Source organism: Mytilus californianus, unplaced genomic scaffold, assembly GCF_021869535.1.
Source record: "Mytilus californianus isolate M0D057914Y unplaced genomic scaffold, xbMytCali1.0.p SCAF_1, whole genome shotgun sequence".
In the NCBI taxonomy this organism is placed as follows: domain Eukaryota; kingdom Metazoa; phylum Mollusca; class Bivalvia; order Mytilida; family Mytilidae; genus Mytilus; species Mytilus californianus.
This window is the reverse complement of record NW_026262581.1, coordinates 87,788,288-87,810,714: the sequence shown is the minus strand read 5'-3', so window position 1 is coordinate 87,810,714 and position 22,427 is coordinate 87,788,288. Positions and strand designations below refer to the sequence as shown.

Here is a 22,427-nt window from a genome sequence, read left to right as displayed (position 1 = left end):
ATGGACAAACACACGTGACGTTGCAGCACTGTTACGTTGTGTCATTGTCTAAAGATATCAGGTCCTGCTTATGATATAGAAATATAATAAGCAGTAAGATGAAAAAGAAAAATGTACAATTTGCCGATAAAATAGTTTAACAACCGTTACATATCCATCATATTTCAACAAATATTATTCAAAACAAAAATCTTAGTCCGATAAAAATCAGATATACTAACTGTACAATAAAACAGAGCACCATGCTTAAAGGTCAATAACAGTCAGTGAAAACTTGAATATTGCTGACAACTTACTAGCATTCATCAAAGAACGAAATATTTTGAAATTTTCAAACATTTGATTATCGACAACGGTCTTTTGCTAGAAACGCTCTCAAAGTGACAAGAAATATGTGGTTTGTGCTTTTAAGTTAACGTGTAACTCGGTCGCAGGACGAAACTTTTTGTCGTGTGGATACGTAAATGACATATTAAAATGATGAAATACATTTTTTTATCAGTAATATATACTATTTCAGTATTAGTTCAGCTGATTCGTGCATATTTTTTGAAGAATTGTGGGTTTGGTTATAAAGCATTAAACGTTGCACAACTATATGTGGTAGTTGATTTAAGCTATGGACCCACTCTGAAAAATATTATATGGCGGCCATTTTCAAGATGTCTGCCAATCAGTCTAAAGTTTACAACCATGTATATATTGATGCAAATAATAGTCGAACCAAATCTTAAAAACATATAAAATGTTATCCATCGTTTTTAGTAAATCATGATGTTATATTAGACTGCATTTCTTTTCAAAATAGCCGCCAAAAAATGAAAATGAATAAAACTGAGTCAAGGCTTTGCTGATATCTATTTCGTCTATCGAATTGCACTTTGTAGTTCATATACATTTCTAGGGATTGCGTTTCCATGATATATGGATGCTGTTTGAAAGACAATTTAATCAACGATCCCATAAATGGAAACATTCGAACAATTATCGGGACGCCATCAGAATTTGTTTGACCACTAGGTACCATCTGAGTCACAAATGATAATGGATATGTTTATCTTCTCCTTGCCACACTCCTTTCTATTTCAGCGATTGTAGTAACATCAAGATGACGAATAAATACGACTAATCTCCGAATTTCTACTGACAATGAGTAACATCACGTGTGGTACTAGTTTGCCAAAATTATAAACACCCTTCCAGACACCTGTTGGCCCCTAGTTTTGATGAACAGGGAGTCTTGTTGTTTTATGCTTTCAATGTTGTGTTATTTGCTCTTTATTTTTCAATGTTTGTGTTGGTAACCAGTAAAAGTCTTGTTTATCTCTCGTACAGGAAATGAAAACCTTATTTCATTCCAAACATTCACATTTGGTCAAAGTTTAGATAACTTACATGTACCAATGGTTTTAACATGTTTTATATATTGTGAATTTGAAGGGTTAGAAAAGAGATATTTATAAATCCACCATTATATGATATATGTCTAACTACCGGATATGACTCATAGATCTATTTAAACAAGAGTAACTAGGTAGGTGTCATTATTGGACAGGAACTGCTGACCCTTCTTGAGCACATGAGATTATCCCCGGTTTTTGTTTTAGGAGGGGAGGGGTTGTTTTGCTCAATTTCTATATTTTTGTGTATTGATTTGTGTTAGTCACGTTTTTGCGTTGTTTGTTTTTATCTGGTTTTGTTTTACTAATGATTTTGATTGCCTTAGTATCTTCTCCATCTTTTTTATCATCTAAACAACAACGTTTTTTCACAACAGTTTTCAAAATGATTCTTAAGGACAGCCCATTCAATGTTTGCCCCACTGCCCACCACATTTTAAACAGGACCGTACATAACATCATTGTCCTTCTGCATTTTCATCTACCATGACATCCGTTTTATATCTGTAAACCACATTCTATTACCTCATTACAAAAGTGATGATACCTTTGTGATAAATTCCAAGAAGGTAGATGCCTACCGCATTCTCTTAAAGAAGCACTCTTGGTTAAAAGCCTGATACATTCATGCGCCTAAAGCTTTCACCTGCTTTGGGAGTGTTGCGCTTTTTGCTTTTGACCCGTTCCTGGTGTAGAACATCATGAGGATTACCTGATCACGTAATGTTATTTCAAATGTTGATTGAAGCTTGTTAAACACAATGGCCATTTCCAGACAAAACACTATTACATGATGTAGTTGTGCGATATTGATGGTCAATCTGAATGCCACCACCTTCTCCTTTTACAATAATTCTACTCATAGGCCTGATCTAAATTTACCATTTTCAAATTACGTCTGCAACACTTAAACTGTATAGTTAAATGGCATTGTATCGCGCACGGGTACTGGAAGCCATAATTTGGAAGGAAAATTGCAAAGAACCAATAAATAATGGAATCTTTAAACACCTAGAAGGAACATTCTTTTAATGATCTTCATTTCTTTGACTTACATAGTTCTCACCAGGGTCTTGTTCCTCATTAAAAAATGATGTCAGGATCTTTGCATAAGAATGAGAAGTACACCTACTGTAATTTCACGGAAATATAATAATGTACGAGAGCCTTTAAAACACTCTGCTATTCATTAAGTATTATCTTTCCTTGATTCAACTCTTGATCAACCACTGTTTTCTAATCAATGACATAAGGTTCTCAACGATGCCATGTCTATGCTATTTCCTTATGAAGACCAAAAACAAAACCTTTCTTTGTTCTGCTAAAATATGTTTGTCAAGTACCATTATTCCGATTTTGCAAAAGCAAAAAAAAAAAACAACTGATCACTAGTGATAAATGATACTCGGAAAAATTACATTGCTGGAATGTATTCATGGAATGTTGAATTGTTGTGACAGACTTGATCTCTTCCTGAACCATTGGTGAATGCGTACTGATATATAAAGGCGGACGATTTTTCATGGTTCTTCATGCGTGGAATGCTTTCCAGACTTATTTAACGTTTTCATTATCATCTGCTTTATGCCATCTGTGTTATTATTTTGTTAACTTAATTATACCAGGTGAGGATATAATTGCACAATTAAATAATTATACCAGAAAGGAACACATGTATATTTGGTTAGACAATTGACCTAATGCATGTCCATAAAATGTTTATTAATAGATGCAAGTATGATACGCATGGTTATATTTGGTTAGTATTAAGGATACATCTTAATATATAGTAAAATATATACTAAGTTATAGCAATAATATGAACAATTGTGCTGGCGCATAATATATTGGTTAAAGTACCAGAGATTATAAGTGAAATGCATATATTTCAAAGCAAAAGGTTGTCACGAATTTGCCAAGTTAGAACAAGAAAAGACCAAAAATGGAAATTGTCGTACTTTGTAACGATTCTTAAGCCTAATTGAACTCTTGTTGTTGTCAAGATTGGCCAAGGATGTTGCTGTAAAACCTACAGGTTTCGCGGGAGGAACAATCTATTCCATTTTGAATGTTTCATAAATTGAATCTTCTTGTACTGCCGATAAATGGATAATTGGCCCATTCATAAACGACAGGCGTAAACTGTTCATTTTATAATTTAGTAATATATATTATGAGATGGTTTTAGTTCAGCGCAATGCAATATTAAAGATTAATAGGAAAAAAAACAGTTACTTTGAAATGAATAGCATCGTATTTGCCTTAATGAAATAACTAGACTGAATCTGAATATTTGGCCAAACGATTATCAACTAATGTTTTAAAGGATTGTTGAAAAGACTTTCGCCTTCATCATGTCTTTTTGAACTACCTGTATGTGCAGCTCCTTCAAGTATCGTTGCCATACAAACAAATTGTTGCGGTTGCTTGTTTAATTGCAACTCAACAGAAGATTACTGCAAGTTTTAGATAATTAATATCTCCTCTTTAAGTTGATCACAGAGATTACTGTTAGAGTTGAAAAGTATGAATTTTAATTAAGTCTAGCTTAAATATTGGAATAACGCCAGTCTCTATATGTGACCTCTTGCTGTAGACTACTGTTCTACAAGAATGGTACCGTAGTTACGATTTTCTATACTTTCCTCACAAATCTTTTGATGTTTGGCTTTAGTATATAAATGTGGCATACACTTGGTACATGTATTATAATGCACTAGATTATACTGTCAAAACAAAACACTTTGTAACCTTCTATATGTGATTGTTTTTAACTTTCATATCTTATGGCGGCCATCTTGGAAAAAGCCGCCACTTTGAAATTTCAACTTTGGTCCATAGCTTATATTGTTTGAAGCACCTAGCACTACAAACATAACAAATTTGAATTAAAAGACGGGATATTTGTTGAATTTGATTTTTTTTGTGGCGGCCATCTTTGAAAAAGCCGCCATATTTTATTTTCAAAGTTGGTTCATAGCTCATGGTTTTTAAACACCCAGCACTACTACCACTACAAATTTGCCCTTATATAAATGATATATGTTGATTTTTATATTTTATGGCGGCCATCCTTAATAAAAGACGCCATTTAAAAATTTCAAGGTGGGTCCATAGCTTATATTGTTTAAAACAACAAGAACTACTCCCATGCCAAATTTGGTACTTTTATCATCAAACCCACAACTTTGTCACCGATCCGCTGAACTATATATTTGCATGGTTGTGACAATAATTAACCATTATACATCTTTATATTTCAGGTTCCGAATGTATACACAGTAAGTAAAGAAACGTTATACTGTGTGATTCGTGTACCTACTTTTTCATTAAACCTATTGATTTACGTCTTTTGCTTTGCCCATGAAAAATATAATTACATACTTTATACAAAAGACCGTCTGACTGTAAAGGCGGCAAAACTTTAATTAAGACATAATCAGTCATATAAATAAGACTGTAGCAAATGACAGACATAACGGTACTTTTTAGCTCTCAAGAGGTTTTACTTTAAATGCTTTATGTTATTGAGAGTTTATAGAGTCAATTAAATCCGGCTTAAACCAACTTTCAACAATGTTGCTGTTGTAAACTTTTATAAGGCGTACAATTGTAAACAAATTGTTTGCTTATCAAAAGGTTTAACGTGTTTGCATTGATTGATATCTATTTAATTACGTAAAGCAAAAATAAAAGTCATTGGACCTTTTGCTGGGATGAACGACAATGGTTGCAAAACTTAATTGTTTACTTTACAATGTGTCGCCTATGACAAAATTGAAGATTGAAGAGCTTACAATGCTCTATTCGAGTACCAATATCAGAAATGGATTATTTGTCTTAACTGCATGTTTTTTGGTTGAGAATATGAAATAAAGTTAAATAGTGAAAAAGCTATTTTTATGCGTACAATACGATATGATATTTGACTGTTTGCTTTTATGAAGGAAGTCGCATGTATTGCATTTACAAATTGACGCGGATGGACATGCACACGTGACGTTGCTACACTGTTACTGTCCATGATATCGAAAAATGTTAAGCAATAAGATGAATAGAAAAATGTTCAAATTGACGATAGAATAGTTAAACAACCGTGTAATACCAATCATATTTTAGCATGGCAAATATCTACTCAAAACAACAATCCTGGTCCGATAAAAATCAGATATACTCACTGCACAAAACACAGTGCACCATGCTTAAAGGTCAATGAAAGTCGATGAAACCTTGCTTGATACTGCCAACTTACTACCACCCATCAAATAATGAAATGCTTTTAAAATTTTCTAACATTACATTATCGACAACGGTCTATTGCTAGAAACGCTCTCAAAGTGAAAAGAAATATGTGATTTGTGCTTTCATGTTTACATGTAATATAAACGCACGACGAAACTTCTATCGTGTGGATACGTAAATGACATATTCAAATAATGTAATATTTTTTTATCACTTATATATTCTATTTCAATATATATGCATGGTTGTGGCATTAATTGACCATTATACAATTTTATATTTCAGGTTCCGAATGTATACACAGTAAGTAAACACACGTTATACTGTGTGCTACGTGTACCTGCATTTTCATTAAGCTTATTGATTTACGTCTTTAATAATTTGTCTTTTTGTGTTAACATTGGTGTTCACTTTGTTTACTTTGTTGACAAGTGCAAGAGTATTTGATGTCTCTTTTATACTGATACATACTTCGCGTTCAAATATTTGGCTATGAGCGTTCTTGATGATGGTAAATCCAGAATAAAGGGATTCAGACGCATGCAATTTATCACGTGTTGTTTGAGCACTAGGTCGATACCTCGATACCTTTGCTGGTGGACTGGACTATCAGTCCCCGAGGGTATTATAAGCTCAGTTTTCGGTACTTCGGTACTGACATGATTTATAACAAACTTGTCGCAAACTATTCGTTTATAAATATTGAAATTATAAAGAAACTAAGTTTTCAAATCCCATAGTAAAAGTCGACTTTATACGGATTTGACTATTTTGTAGGTCATTTTTATCATATAGCTCTTCAACTGCTTGGTTCTCATACATCCGTGGTTTTCAAACATTTAGCTTGAACGTTGCTGATGATAGTAAATCCAGAAAAGAGCTTCAGACTCATGAAGCTTATATCGTACATTCACTAATGAGGTGACCAGGTACTTGAACAAGACAAAACAAACAAAAAACGACACAAAACTTGTGAATGTGATCGCTGCTTCCAAAATCTATCTGAGGTATCCACACAATAGGAAAAACAAAGGTCATGATAGCAACATGCATTCATCAACACAAAAACAAACAAAAAATTGTGACAATATATTAGTTTTCTTACTTTTTAAATGAAATATCTATTTTATTATTAACTGATATTTTGACGATCAAACAATTATGGCCTGACAATTGTATACATATAATTGTATTAAATTTTCCTGCAGAGTTTCAGAGAGAAACCAAATAACAGATATCACTAAAGTTTCATTTTTTCTCTCAAAGGCATGAATATATAAATTGTCCCAGAGCAATAAAAGGGCTATGGAACTGGGTCTGGGGAAATTCACACGATAATTATCCTAATAAAAAGCCTTTTCATTTCAAGAATTTTGCGTGGTGACAAACTTTTAAAAAAACTTTTTTGCAAGGAAACATAATTGTTCTTTTTGACAATAATTGTATTAATTTTTTGAAGTTGTTTTGCTCTTTAATTAGTATTCCTTGTTTGCATTACATCGATTCAAACGTGCAGTATATATTTATCAAAAAATAACATGTTTTATCTCTGTTATACTGTTTTTTACTGTGTTCACAAACTGACAATTATGTATAAAAAACGTCTTTCAGCTTGTCTATATGTACCATGTTTTTCATCATAAAGTGTTGAAAACAGAAGGAGCAATATTGGGAGTTGTGAGATTTTTGCCTGAAGGCAAATATAGGGATAGATTGTAACAAAGGGCATTAGTGCAAACGTTCCCTTATTTGTTTTACTCAAAGCATCAAAACTAGAAAGTTATTAATGTACATTCTGAAAGTCTATACAATATACCTAAAACAACAAACATTTTACGTATTTAGTTTGAATAAAGATGTCAATTAGCGCTACGAATTGTGCAGATAATATTAAACATGTTATATATTTTTGTCTAATTTTGCGTCAAACGTATCATTATTCTTATTGAATTATTTCAATTTCAAAAGGCAATATATAGAAATATTTCAAGGACAATTTTACTTTTTGTAAAGAAAGTCCTTCTTATACGTTTATATTATAAAATTTCCCACAACCTGTCAAATTTGAAATTGTTGAACCATGTATCTTAAATGTTAAAACATATTTGGAATAACAAAAAAATGTTGTTCAAACTTAATAGTACATATATAAAACTATGATACTGTGAATTTGTGAATTTTGAGAAAGTTCAACAAGCGGATACCCAGTTGAATTTAAACAAAAGAAATGGAACTCTCTGTTAGAGAAGGTAAAAAAGGCCAAGTTGGTATATTTGAATTGTTGACATCTGTTTCTATGGGCTTTAAAAGTTTAATAAAGGTGCATCATTTCGGATTTTATGCATCTTATATGGTTTTACTTAAATTATAGTATGGAGTTTCTAGATATTTGTAAACTTTTAAATTATAGAAAAATTTTCATAAATCAATAGATTGTAGTAGGTGCAAATCCAAGTGGATCTTTTTTGTACATAAGCATAAATTCCGCCGAAAAATATTCAACAGAAAGATAAAAGATTAATTTTTAAAGTATTAATTTGCATCTCTTCTCCGACGACAATTTTTTGGGAAATAATCCAAAAATGGACATAATTTAAGCGAAAAGAGAAGTCGAATGCACCGTGTTATGTTCGGGCATTTCATTTGTCTTTTTTGTCTTGAAAACGTATAAAACAAATATATTTGATACATCATCTCACTTTAGATTCTATTATTTTTATATATTTAGGCTACAGGTTGATTTTATAACATTTAAAGTTCACAGTACTAAAAAATGAAATATAAGGGTCATGTGTAATACCTTTGTAATGAGTCATAACAACAGAGTAGATATGTTCGAATAACAAATTTTTACTAAAAGTACTTGACGACAGACTTTTCAAGTTGATCTTAAAAATGCATAACTTCAAACAAACTTCATTTTTTGTGTGTGTTATCTAGTGTTATTAGTCTTCAACCTCTGAAAATTTTTAGTCTGCCCTTCCACGAAATATTTAATTAGAATATTTTTAAATGTTTTGGAACTTACGGAAATTCCACCTGACAACCGATCAGACAATAGTTTTAAGTTAGAAAAATGCAGAAAACTACATTAAATGATGCTCAAAAACTAGTAGATACATTTGTCTTTTAAAATAGAACTGGCATATAAAAATCGTAGTGGTGCTATGTGGATAAATTTATCTGTTTTCATGAGCTAAATTGGCAGCGTGTCATCCCTACAATGACTTCCATATTTTCAATTGTAAAAATTAGCTGGCGAAATGGGGAGATAATTTTGACAAAGTAGAATCCTGACTGTTAAAAGAAGACTTTAATAAAAATTCTCTGCTGTGAAATGCATTCAGTAAATTTCAGTAACCTTTATGTTCAAATCTGGATTTCCTTATTTTTACAAGTATATATTTGCACATGATTTGTTGGTATACATTAAAATTCCAATAACTTTTATTTTATATAGGTGTACTAGGCGAATTACGGATTCTACTGAATTTCAATTTGTACCGTTACATTTACATGACTGTCATGTTGAAAATTGTTCTCCCTTAATACAATTCAATCACTCGTTTTAAAATTGTCCTCAACTTAAGTATTCCCTAATGTTTGAGATGTATAAATGTAGATACGAACAATTTGCATCGTCCTTTTCTGAGTGAATATCAAGGGAAAGATAAGCAATTTTTTAAAATCGCGTTTTTCGTGAATGATAAATGAAAGGGTATAGGTCGGATTCCTAGATTGGATGGAATTTTCCGGCTCTTATTTTTGTATGCATTCCAAACAATTGTTTTCCATTAACAAATATTGTTTAAGGTTGTTTTTTTTTTTGCTAGAACAACAACAAATTCATCGTAAAGAGAGAATACAGCATCAGCATTCTCAAGCTCTCTGAAAAAATCAGAAACCCGTATGATCAGCGTACATCATATTTTTTATTCACAAATGGATGCATGACCGAACATGCTATGATTCATTTAGATAAGGATTAAGATGTCAATTTACGGTTCACATAGCTCTCGCTTATCTTACTTTTTGACATCGGCCTGATCTATGCACCATCAGTAACCTGACGTTCGTCTTTCTTTTGATGATTTCATAATTAGATTTTTGAGACCAGTTTAACCATTCTTTAGGATATTTATATTTGAATATACCAAGGTCTCCGGTATTAATATGACCAGCAGGACTAAAATGGCAGTGGTTATTTACATTCAAAGACTGATGATAAAAGAATGGCATGCACATATGTACAAAAGATGTTTATCTGGAAATGTGTGTTGCTATTTATGTGTATGTAGAAGCTTATCAATATTATTATCGATTATAGACCTTTCCAACAACTTTCAATACGACACCGACTAATGATACCCTCAATTTACAGGTGAAATGTAGGGGTATAACATGCATGTAACATATGCGTGCATATTCGATTTAGACTATACTATTTTGATATTAAGCGAACAGCTATAGTGCAAATATATCGTTGTGGTAAATACATATAGTCAAATATTTGTATTTCTATGAATTCAGTTAACCACTGGTAAAACTTAAATAGCTTTATTACTATTTTGAGACGACCACTTCAATCGCAGCAGTGTAGGCGTGGACAATTGTTGTAAAGGTTTAATAGCATGCATGAATTGCAAGCAATCGATACAAAGTATTTCGTCGTTATAACTTATGATAAACTTTGCTTAGAATGTGTTTATTTTTACTAAATGCCTCAAACATATCTCTTTTGAATTTGTTTGAGGTTTCAAAAGAAAAAAAAGCTTAGATTTCTGCATATTAATTCATGAATGCTCGTGTCAAGATCGTGCCAAACTCATCAATATCAGAAGTCACCGGTGCCTTTTTCTTTTTCCTTTGATTTGATTTTGGTTTTTGGGATTTAAGTATCACCAGTAAGTAATACGTTTATTACATGTATGTTTAAACTAATAACTTAAATATTAATGAATAAAAAATTACACATTTTTTTTCTTATTCATCCTCGTTCCTTGCAAATTCAAATAGGTATTTGCAAATTCAAATAGGTATGACATGGTAAGATTATACTTCGGTTGTTTGCATTTTATTTTGAAAACAATATGAAATTTAGATTCGTTGATCCTTTATACAATAATTAAAATGTACATTTGATAGGTCAAAGATAAAAAGATGATAAGAGTATGTAGACGTGATGATCTGTATGCATATTCAGCGGTAGCAAAGCCGAGTGCAGACTGGACAAAGTACATCTCAATTATCATAACATCCTGGTGTAAAAGAACGAAGACACAGTTTAACTGCTTTTTCGACCCTTCAAATAAAACTGTTCAAACAGTTAAAGCTACTTCTAAGGAAATTCCTTCAATTTATCGAGCAAAATTGGTTGCATGTCAATATGAATGCAAGTTAGAAAATACCTTCCAACAAATAAAAGGCTATGTCAGCGAAGTCGGCCTTAGTCCATTAAATGATATCCAGGCAGACACTTGTCCACAAATAACCAAAGTTGTATATCCAACCAGACATGCCGGTAAGATGGCTATATGTTCTAAAATGGCCTATGGTACAAAGAAGGCAATACATTTGATTGAATGGTTTGAATACAATCGACTGATGGGTGTAGATCGAATCATAACAATGGTCCAGTTGATAAATAGAGATGCATTTCAAGTGCTAAAATACTACAAGGAAAAAGGAGTGTTAGACATGGACCTTTTTCCCTCGCCATTGCCAGGAGAAAGCACAAGTATGTCTTCGATAGAATATGAATGTATACATTATTATTTTCACCATTATATAAATTATATATATCATGCTTCCGCAAATATGCAAATTTAACATTGTTGTGCTTATTTTTAGAGTAATTATATATATATTTTTTTTTAACAAGTCTAAAAGGGTACAAGACCACCAAAAAATAATAATAAAATGAACAAATGTTAAATATTTCGAATACCAGATATCCTTCATTAGTATGATCACGATGTAAAATGAATCACACCAATCTAATATATATATCACCACAACAATGTTCAATCTGCAAATTTGCGGAAGCAAATTTTTTATCTTCCATCGCCGGGATTCGAACTCATGCTATTGGGATATTGTGACAACACCGCCTGCATGAGTTCGAATCCCGGCGAGGGAAGAACAAAAATTTGATTTTGCAAATTTGCAGATTTACACTGTTGTGCTGATGTTTAGATTAATTATGAATATAATATGAGTTTTCACCTGTGTATCACCTTCACTGATGATCCAATGGATGGATCTGTCGTAGAGTAACCACTTGTTCAGACGTACTTATATATATATATCGGTTTTATATGATCCGTTCATCCTATTTCGACTCTTCAAAATTCAAGAGTCTATCCTAAATTGAGGTAAATTATATGGCCTTCCAAATACCGTTTCGATTCCTAACATCATTGAAGAGACATTAATTGTCGAAATCCGGATATGGTGTACTAATTTTTGCACCATTTGTTTGCGGTATACCATCTTTTTCGTAAGTTTATTGTTTTCTGTTTGGTATTAAATTAATAGTTAAGATCCATTTTGTAACATCTGGTGATCCGTTTATTTGGCAATCGCCAATGGCAGTCAGCAGCGTTTAAGAACATCCGTTGTTCGACCTGCTAGTCAAATGCGTTTTGTTAGAATATACTTTTTCACTTTTTTGGTCTTTTGGAAAATGTTGTTTGTGCTATATTTATACCCCTCTACCAAGAAATTTGTTTTGCATGCACACGTATAAAAATTGCGGCTTTTATCCAACGCAATCAAGGTTTGAACGTTGTTTTCAATTTAGACTTGTTTATATATATATATATATATATATATATATATATAAAATAACTGAATAATAGCCAACGATAAATCTTACGGGCCGATGGATCATATAAGTATGATACAGTACACTACAAAATAATATATAACAAGTCTTAAAGGGTACAACATCACCAAACAATAACAATAAAATGAACAAATGTTAAATATTTCGGATAACATATATCATTCATCAGTATGAATTAATGTAAAATGAATCTATTCTGATTATAAAACTATAACAATCTTGAAATTTATACAATAAAACAGTTAAATCCGAACATCATAGAGACGCTTGTACAAGAGTCTGCAAAGATATGCTTTAAATAAAAATAGTAATGTGCGATATGAACTTGTACCATTCTAAAATTTAAAAGATGACGACAGTCACGATGTTACAACAACGATTGCGTCGAAATACATTCCCAATAAACAGCACTGACCGATCTAAGCTTGAATAATATTTCAAATTTGACAACGATAGAGTAATTAAAACAGAGGCTGCGTATTTAAACATCCCAAATAAATAGCAGTTTGATAATGATTAAAAAAAAATAATAGTAAATTTTGACTAAGGATAAATATTTGAACGTGACTGCGTATTTGTACATCCCTCCCAAATGAATAGAACCCTGTAATTTAAACTGGTATAATTCAAAAATTCCTTAAAACTGTAAGAGTCCAGTACGGAAGCCTAAGTTAGTGGAAACAAGTGATGGTAGGAAAATGAGTGATGGTAGGGAAAATGAGTGACTCATTCTATGTTTTTTTCATTTATGCTCTCTGGGGAAACTGTCCTTAGCTTTCTTATCTAAAACCTTTACCGAGCAAGTCTGTCGGCCCTTGACCAACCCTCGTTGTGGTCTTTGATTGTGATGGTAAGGTTTTTGACATCAGCTTGGCCTCCCCGTAAGTCGTCATTTGAGATCACCTGGGCACGCCCAAGCTGACCTCAAAATCCTTACCATCACAATCATAGATTATTTTGAAATATTTGACATTTTGTCATGCCGGTATTATTGTTAATCTTTGTTGTGAAGACTGTAAGGTGGCGTATAGGTGTTAACATCCTCATTCTTTTTGTGTTTGGTGGTCTGTTGTCTCATTGCAAATCGTGCAACATCCCCTTTTCTTAATGTGTAAATAAGGTACGTATACTAAACTAAACGAAATAAATAGAGAAACAAATTATGAAGAAAATGTTTAAATGTTGATATGGAATTGATATCGTCAACATATTTAAACAGACGAACCAGGAGAAACTAAATTGTCTATAAAGATAATTGTAGCAGATAAATGTTTGAAACATGTCTAAAAATCGACTCTATGTCATCGATATCGTCGATATTGATATCTTAAAACAGACGAATCAGGAGAAACTAAATTGTCTATACAGATAACTGTAGGAGATAAACATTTGTAGCATAATTTTTCGATATCGACATCTTAAATAGACGATCTGGGAGAAACTATAATTGTTTATATACATGACTGTAAAACAGATAGACATTTGGAACATAATGTGTCGATATCGACTCGATTTTTTTTTTTTTTTGTTCTTCCCTGGAGGGGATTCGAACTCATGCTACTGAGATATCGTGGCACCAAATCGCCTTGCACTATGCCCGAGGAAGCAAAGTTTTTGTTCTTCCCTGACCGGGATTCGAACTCATGCTACTGAGATATCGTGACACCAAATCGCCTTGCACTATGCCCGACGCGCTAGACCACTCGACCACCTAGGCTCTATTATTTATATATATATATATATATACATATATATATATACAACTCCCGAAAATAAATAGAAAAGGTTTACGCTTCCGGAAGAAATATCTTTTTGTTACTTATATACATTTCTGAATTGTCAATTGTCAATTGCCAATCAAATAATAGCTACGAGCTATGGAAAAAAAATGAAATATTATTATTTTTGTTCAATCATTAATGAAAGTGAAATGATGAAATAATAATTCGCTTTTAGCAGCCAGTTTGCTTCAGTTTTGTCGAAATAAGCTGAGAAACATCGATAATGAATTATTCACTTGCAAGTGAATAATTCGACCTCATTGAATCCGTATTAACGTGACCTTCAATGTAACCATTAGCTAGAGCTGGATTACGCATGAATTAGACGTGTTCAGTTATTAAAAGGAAAAACTTTGAAAGTGAAACAAGGGTAAACAATTTGATTGACTGATTCGATTCACAAAAACTCATTCTTATACAGGTAAAAACGATGATTTAAATACATTTTTAACTTATAATATGAAATCAAACAGACAAAGAAAAATCCAATTGAACGAGTTCGCTATCTATTTAAATCTATATTTATGTTTACATCTGGTTATATGACCGTCGGCAGTCTTCGGAGGTTACCTCGATAGTTCATTAGATGGCGTCTAGACTAAAATACACACGATATGCCTATGCATATTATCAAGCCCATGCATTGTAAATTGTTTATTTAAGACTTTTTATAATTTGGATATACGTTTTAGTATGTTCTAAATAAAATATGAGAATTTGAGTCAAATCAGTGAACATGAATTCGACAGCTGATACCCCTTTAATAACCTACGTGATATATTATTCATTGTAATCTTTAATTTATATAATTGTCGAGAATGAGCAGTTGGGAATTTTTACGTAGCTAGCCATGTGATATAATAAATTAGTGTATCGAGGATATCATGATCTGCTGACAAATTGCGTTCACGCGTGTTTACTATCAAAGGTAAACGTGCAGTTACTTCTAGCAACAATACAAGACGCGCCCTTTTCACGTTAATCCGGAGGTAACGTTAAAGAAAAAACTCGTTTATTTTTTATATTTACTGAAATTTTGAGGTAGAGCCGAGTTAATGTGGCGTTTTAATGAGGTGCACGTGATTGAATGCCACGTTTAATTTTCCCGCTTGTTTATATGCAATGTTTTGTCTGTACCCAACTGTAAAGGAATTACAGCAGAGACTGCCTATTTATGCAACCTAAATGAATATCACTGCGCGAATCGGCTTTTTGGAATTTGGGTTGTATAACTACGCAGTCTATGTTGTAATTCCTTAACCTCCGTCAACTCTGACATTCTATATTTTTTTTCCAGTTTCAATCGCACGGTGCTATTAATTTAGGATGAATGAATACGCAGCCTTTGTTGCAATTAATTAACCGTGAAAGTTAAGATTATTACACCTATTTAAATCGGTCAGTGCTATAAATTGGGAATGTGTTTCTACGCAGCCTATGTTGTAATAGCATAACTTTCGTCACCTGTGAAATTTTTACAATTGTACTAGTTCATATAGCACCGTAAAGTCCTTTAATTCATTACATTTTTCTCCAACGGGTTTCACATCTTTGTGATAATCATGAATGAGTTAACTAATAAAGTCAGTGGTATTGTAACGTTACAATTATGAGTCCGCAACAATGCACAAAAAGAACATAACCCTTACATAAGTTGCGTCTTATCTATTTAAGCTTGGTTTGTATTTTTTTGTACGATTGTCTGTAGTATTGAAATGAGAAATAAAGACTGCAAGGTTTGAATGAAAAACTATAAGAAAGACAGTATATAAAAACTTTAATACATTATGGAATAGAACGTGCAAAAGTCATAGATATTCAAGAACTAAGAAGACCGAAAAACACGGTAAATAATACGGACCAAGTATTACCACACGTATCATCATTTAACTCAATAAATACAGAAGTGTATAACATTATTTATCGAAATATACCAACACTGATGAAAGATCAAAAAATGAGAAGAGCCCTTGCTACACAGAAAACTATAAAAAGTAAATGACAGTCAAAATCTTTAAAATAAGTTACTTACTATTGCAAATTTAAACAAAGATAATATATCTCCATCTGTCAAAAAATGCGGACGTTCAAACTGTGGTATTTGTAAAAATGTTTTTGAAGGAGTTTCATATGAATTTAAATCGGGAGAGATTTTCACTATTAAGAACTCTTTTACATGCACATCCGGAAATTTAATTTATGCAATTAAATGTTAAGGGTGCCAAAAAAGATTATATTGGCAACACAGGAAACGCATTAAGCCAAATATGTACTGTTTATCGTCAAAACATCCAGAAACTACATTTCTGTCCTCTACCTGCCTCTATCAACGAAACTAAACTGTCGGAAGACCTTTACAATTTTGCTAAAAGCCTCCGCATTAGGAATGTTTCGCGTTGAAGGCAAATAAAAAAGAAAGCTTGGATAGTGACTCAGAAAATTCTGATAAGGAGAACAACTATAAATTTATCAAAAAAATCTTTGGATCATTAATACGAGCAAAAATGCCAAATTAGAATCCTTTATTGACAATTTAAGTCAGACACTATAAGAAATATCAGATAAAACAATAAACCTTTCGACAACCTTACCAATGATTTGATTGATTTTTGGTGTTTTAACGCCACTTTTAAGCACCGCTTTTGGGCTATTCCGTGGCGGCCAGTTTTTATTGATGGAGGAAGCCAGAGTGCCCGGAGAAAACCACCGACCTTCGATAGGAAAACTGACAATCCTAGTCAATTTAGATTGGAGTCGAGTGCACCCGAACGAGCGGGGTTCGAACTCACAACCTCAGTGTTGACTGGCTAGTGATTACAGTAGTAACTACTTAGACCACTCGGCCACCGAGGCCCCCACCTTACCAATGAATAACGATCTGCAATGCAAAACTTGCGATCCAAAAACCAATATCGTCATTATACCTGCAGACAAAGTCAGTGCAGTGGTTATCATAGATAAATCTGCCTATATTCAAGAGGCTCAACGACAACTTGACGATGCAAGGTTCTTCCAAAAACTAGACTCTGGGCCTACATCTTTTGGCACAGAAATAACTGATAGTTTGGTCGAAATGCACGAAGATGGCTTCATTGATGACAAAACTCTTGAATATTTGAACACAGAAAGTCCAAAAACCGGGCAGGTTTTATCATTTTACAAAAATTAATAAGGCCAATAACCCAGGAAGACCCATTTTTTCAGCGAATGGTCATCCGACGGAAAAAATTTCGGAATTCGTTGACTTCCATCTTTTTCAACATGTTGAAGACTCATCAATTCACATCAAAAACACAACCTATTATCTTAGAAAAATGCAGGACTTAAATCCTCTTCTTGCCGACACCACGCTTGTCTCAATGGACGTCACCTCCCTCTACACGAATATTCCACATGCAGATGGCATTGATGTATCTAAAGAAGTTTGGGATTCCAGGCCAGTAAAATCTCCACCTACTGAATGCCAGGTCAAAATGCTCACGCTGGTTCCACCTTTGATGGAAATCATTATCAACAAGTTAATTGAACTGCTATGGGTACCAAAATGGCTCCATCATATGCTAACATATTTATGGGCAAATTAGAAAAACAACTCCTTGAATCTTAAATCGAAAAACCGCTTTAATTGCCTGGTTTAGATTTATAGACGATGAGGATATAAAATGGAATACAAGTGACGAGGATTTAGATACATTCATCCCTCATGCCAACAACATACATCAAAGTATAAAATTTACGCATGAGAGGTCTAAATCCAAAATCACCTTCCTCGGTGCTTCCAGCTCCCTAACAGATTGTATAATATCCACATACCTATAGTTTAAGCCTACTGATACTCACCAATACCTGTTTTTTTTTTTTTTTTAAAACAATATATCAAATTTTTCAATCCCTTCACACACGTGGTATTCTGGTTAAATTTGAATTTGATTACACCATTCAAATATAGCTTATCGTTTGCATGTTTTAGTTACTGTTATAAAAATTCGATTATTATGATAGTTGTAAATATATATAATTCGTCTGATGGTAAAACAAGGCTGAAAATACATTCTAAGTTTCAGCCTTGTATCACCATCACTGCTGGTGATCCGATGGATAAAATCTGTTGTAGAGTAGTCACTGGTTCAGACGTACTTATATATATATATATATATATATATATATATACAAGTCTAAATTGAAAACAACGTTCAAACCAATGATTGCGTTGGATAAAAACCGCAATTTTGATACGTGTGCATGCAAAACAAATTTCTTGTTAGAGGGGTCTAAATACAGCACAAACAACATGTTCCAAAAGACCAAAAAAGTGAAAAAGTATATTTTAACAAAACGCATTTGACTAACAGGTCGAACAACAAATGTTCTTAAATCCTGCTGACTGCCATTGGCGATTGCCAAATAAACGGATCACAAGTTGTAATAAATGGATCTTAACAATAAATTTAATACCAAACAGAAAACAATAAACTTGCGGAAAAGATGGTATACCGCAAACAAAGGTGCAAAGAATTTGTATAAATATATATATATATATATATATATATAAGAAAAATAATATAAGATAATGACGGTTTCAATTCATTACTTTTACTAGCGCTTTCACTGCTTTCACAGATCTTTAGGTAATGTGACTTGTATACATAAATGTTATAAAACAGTTGATTGACGTTAACAATAGTATGACGTTAACAAATACAAGGGAGACTACTAATGTCATTTTAAAATTGGAGTAAAGTCTTAAAAATGTTTCGTAAAAATTAAAATATTATTTATCATTTAATCCAGGGTTGAGAATGTTTATGAATAATTCTTTTTTCTTCTTCCGGAGGAAATCATTTTGACGATTGACCATATACAACGGAAATATTTTAAATCGTCCATTAGAACAACGATGTTCCAATGGACGATTTAAAATATTTCCGTTGTATATGGTCAATCGTCGTTCTAATGGACGATTTAAAATATTTCCGTTGTATATGGTCAATCGTCAAAATGATTTTCTCCGGAAGAAGAAAGAAGAATTATTCATAAACATTCTCAACCCGGGATTAAATGATAAATAATATTTTAATTTTTACGAAACATTTTAAATCGTCCATTAAAACATCGTTGTTCTAATGGACGATTTAAAATATTTCCGTTGTATATGGTCAATCGTCAAAATGATTTTCTCCGGAAGAAGAAAGAAGAATTATTCATAAACATTCTCAACCCGGGATTAAATGATAAATAATATTTTAATTTTTACGAAACATTTTAAATCGTCCATTAAAACATCGTTGTTCTAATGGACGATTTAAAATATTTCCGTTGTATATGGTCATTCGTCAAAATGATTTTCTCCGGAAGAAGAAAGAAGAATTATTCATAAACATTCTCAACCCGAGATTAAATGATAAATAATATTTTAAATATCTAAAATATTTCCGTTGTATATGGTCTATCGTCAAAATGATTTTCTCCGGAAGAAGAAAGAAGAATTATTCATAAACATTCTCAACCCGGGATTAAATGATAAATAATATTTTAATTTTTACGAAACATTTTAAAAACTTTACTCCCAATTTTAAAATGACATTAGTAGTCTCCCTTGTATTTGTTAACGTCATACTATTGTTAACGTCAATCAATTGTTTTATAACATTTATGTATACAAGTCACATTACCTGAAGATCTGTGAAAGCAGTGAAAGCGCTAGTAAAAGTGATGAATTGAAACCGTCATTATCTTATATTATTTTTCTTATATGTTACCAGCATACGGATTCTATTTGACTTTTCTTTATATATGTATATATATATATAAATGTGAGTTTGATCAAATAGAATAACCTATAGCAATCACAGCAACAGAAATGTGACAGTGTCATAATATATATCTCTTCACGGATTGTTATTAAATGCAAAACGTACAACAGTTGATAAACAGTGTTTTCTTTCTGTCTTTTGAAGGATTGTGGTACAATTTGGATATTTTTCATACTTCAAATATCCTCATTCTTACTTTTAATTTAAAAATATTATGCAAAACATGTTTTTTGTCTAGCACTGAATCAATACCGCTGCTGGACGAGTGCTACTATCTGATGGTATCAACAGCTCAAAAGTGTGAATTCATCAATAACATTTCTATTTTTTAATTAAACGTTAGCCATCGTAAGAACACTAAGGTTCCAATACCCTGAGGCAAAGTAATCTGCACTTTGCTATACTTTATAGCTCACCTTTGGTCATTGAGCCCTCACGTATTCAAGTATAAATACATCCTTTTTGGTGATTTCAGAGTTCTTGGTGAAGATAAATCCAGAAAAAAATCCACTACTGAACCACAATATTTAATAAGTTTTATTTTCTGTTTATTTTACAGCTGCCAATGCAAACTGCTCCATAAAGGATAGAACTGAATGTTTTAAAAACTTCAGCAATGATGAATTAAAAGGTAATCTAAGGTACTTTTATTAACATTAAATCAATGGTAGCGTCAAACTTTTGTTTTCATTTCGCATTATCAACGTAATTTGTTTGAGTTTATATTAAGAGCTGTTAAAGCTACGGTTTAAATATTATTAATAAATAGCTATATATCGATTACATTGTACAATTAAACGGAGATTTTGCTTTCCTAAGAATTTATTTCTCATTTTTTGTTCATGAAAGTAACATTGCTGAATACATACTAGTCAAGTCAGTGTTAAGTTCAAAACATTATGAAATGTTGATGAAGACAAATTTGAAAACGATCTTACATGAGAATGTTATTGACAACAAAGATTTGAGATATCAAAATCAATGTTCAATGTCAAAAAGTTTACACTCTCAAAACATATGTAGACGGTTTAAACTCCTCAATGTTGCTTAGTTTATAATTTGTAAAGCTAGACACGCGTTTAGTCTTCACAAGACTCATCAGTGGTATAACGACCCACAGCAGAACATCAAATTTAAATCGTTTATCAATGTCATCCTTAGTATCAATGGTAATTAGTTCTTTACTAAAGTAACATTATTGCATATCATTTCCATTGTATTTATTAGATATTCCATGGAACTTTTTTCGTCGACCTACACCAAAAGGTGAGCAGGATCAAAACCTAGCAATAGCACATTGCCAGCAGAAACTTCAAGGATATGACTTTGTGGCGAATATTGATTTTGACGAATTCATAGTGCAGTCCAACCTTGCAAATGTTAAGGAATATTTCAAGGTGGCCTTTTTAATGTCCTTATTTTTCAAACAAGTTAAAAGCTTTTAGAATATATTTTGCTTCATACAGTTATATTGACAACAATGTGTGAGCAAAACAAACAGACATAATAGTTAAAAACTTCTAAAATTGGAGTACAGCAGTCAACATTGTAATATAATCTTAATCACTATAAAAACAAATAACTGGTTCAACAAAGAAGCACAAAATGGCATATAGACAAAATACATAAGCAAAAATGAAAGACAATAATTCAAAATTGACCATAGCACAATAACACAATGGCGGGATGTATAAGTACCGAGCCACGTCATATGTATATAATCAAAAATGGACTAAACAGAAAAGGTTAAAACATACAAGGACAAAACAAGACAAGGGAGCTCACAGTAACTGAAAGCTAGCAAGCCTTAAATACTAAACTAGCTAATAACAAAGTATGCCTGCAGTGACTAAATATCGGTCGCTACACTTCATAGAGTACCAAAAGAAATGAGTTGTACAATGTCTAACCCCGATTATACAGATAAAAAAATGATAAATGTAATAGTTCAAAGCAACATATAAATTCGTGAATTAATTTTTACTAAAAAATATGTACGAGAAGCAATTATTCCACAACAGTATAATTATACCCTTTATCGATAGGTCTTTTATGTATAGAACACATTTAAAAGACCTTTATTTATTATCGTTATAAACTATAACTGCAAAAAAGGTGCATGTAAGCGTTCGTTGAATTTCTGCAAGTGGTTTCATACCTCAATAAATCTAAATGTTAAAAAATATTTGGATCAGTTGTTGGTGGTTGATGTGGTGTGCTGTAATGTGTGGTAATTTTGATATAAATGTTTTCTATATGCTATGCATTGCTCATTTTATAGATACCTGTATTGTGTTTAAAGCTTTGTGGACGTCCATCGGTAATTTTCCTGTCGCAAATTGAG

The 22,427-nt window shown here is 32.3% G+C and overlaps 1 protein-coding gene across 14 annotated transcripts in view; it reads left to right on the top strand.

The window, feature by feature from the left end:
• Positions 1-22,427, top strand: part of LOC127709019 (uncharacterized) — a 61,614-nt gene that overhangs the window by 36,114 nt on the left and 3,073 nt on the right. For 6 of the 14 annotated variants that reach the window (XM_052214312.1, XM_052214329.1, XM_052214292.1 and 3 more), the window contains 5 exons: positions 4,664-4,681; positions 5,928-5,945; positions 10,788-11,379; positions 20,643-20,714; positions 21,311-21,480. In XM_052214312.1, the coding sequence (XP_052070272.1) occupies positions 4,664-4,681; positions 5,928-5,945; positions 10,788-11,379; positions 20,643-20,714; positions 21,311-21,480 (870 nt within the window). Of the gene's footprint in view, positions 1-4,663; positions 4,682-5,927; positions 5,946-9,475; positions 9,933-10,787; positions 11,380-20,642; positions 20,715-21,310; positions 21,481-22,427 lie in introns of all 14 variants that reach the window. The other 8 variants (XM_052214340.1, XM_052214352.1, XM_052214378.1 and 5 more) reach the window with 4 other exon arrangements.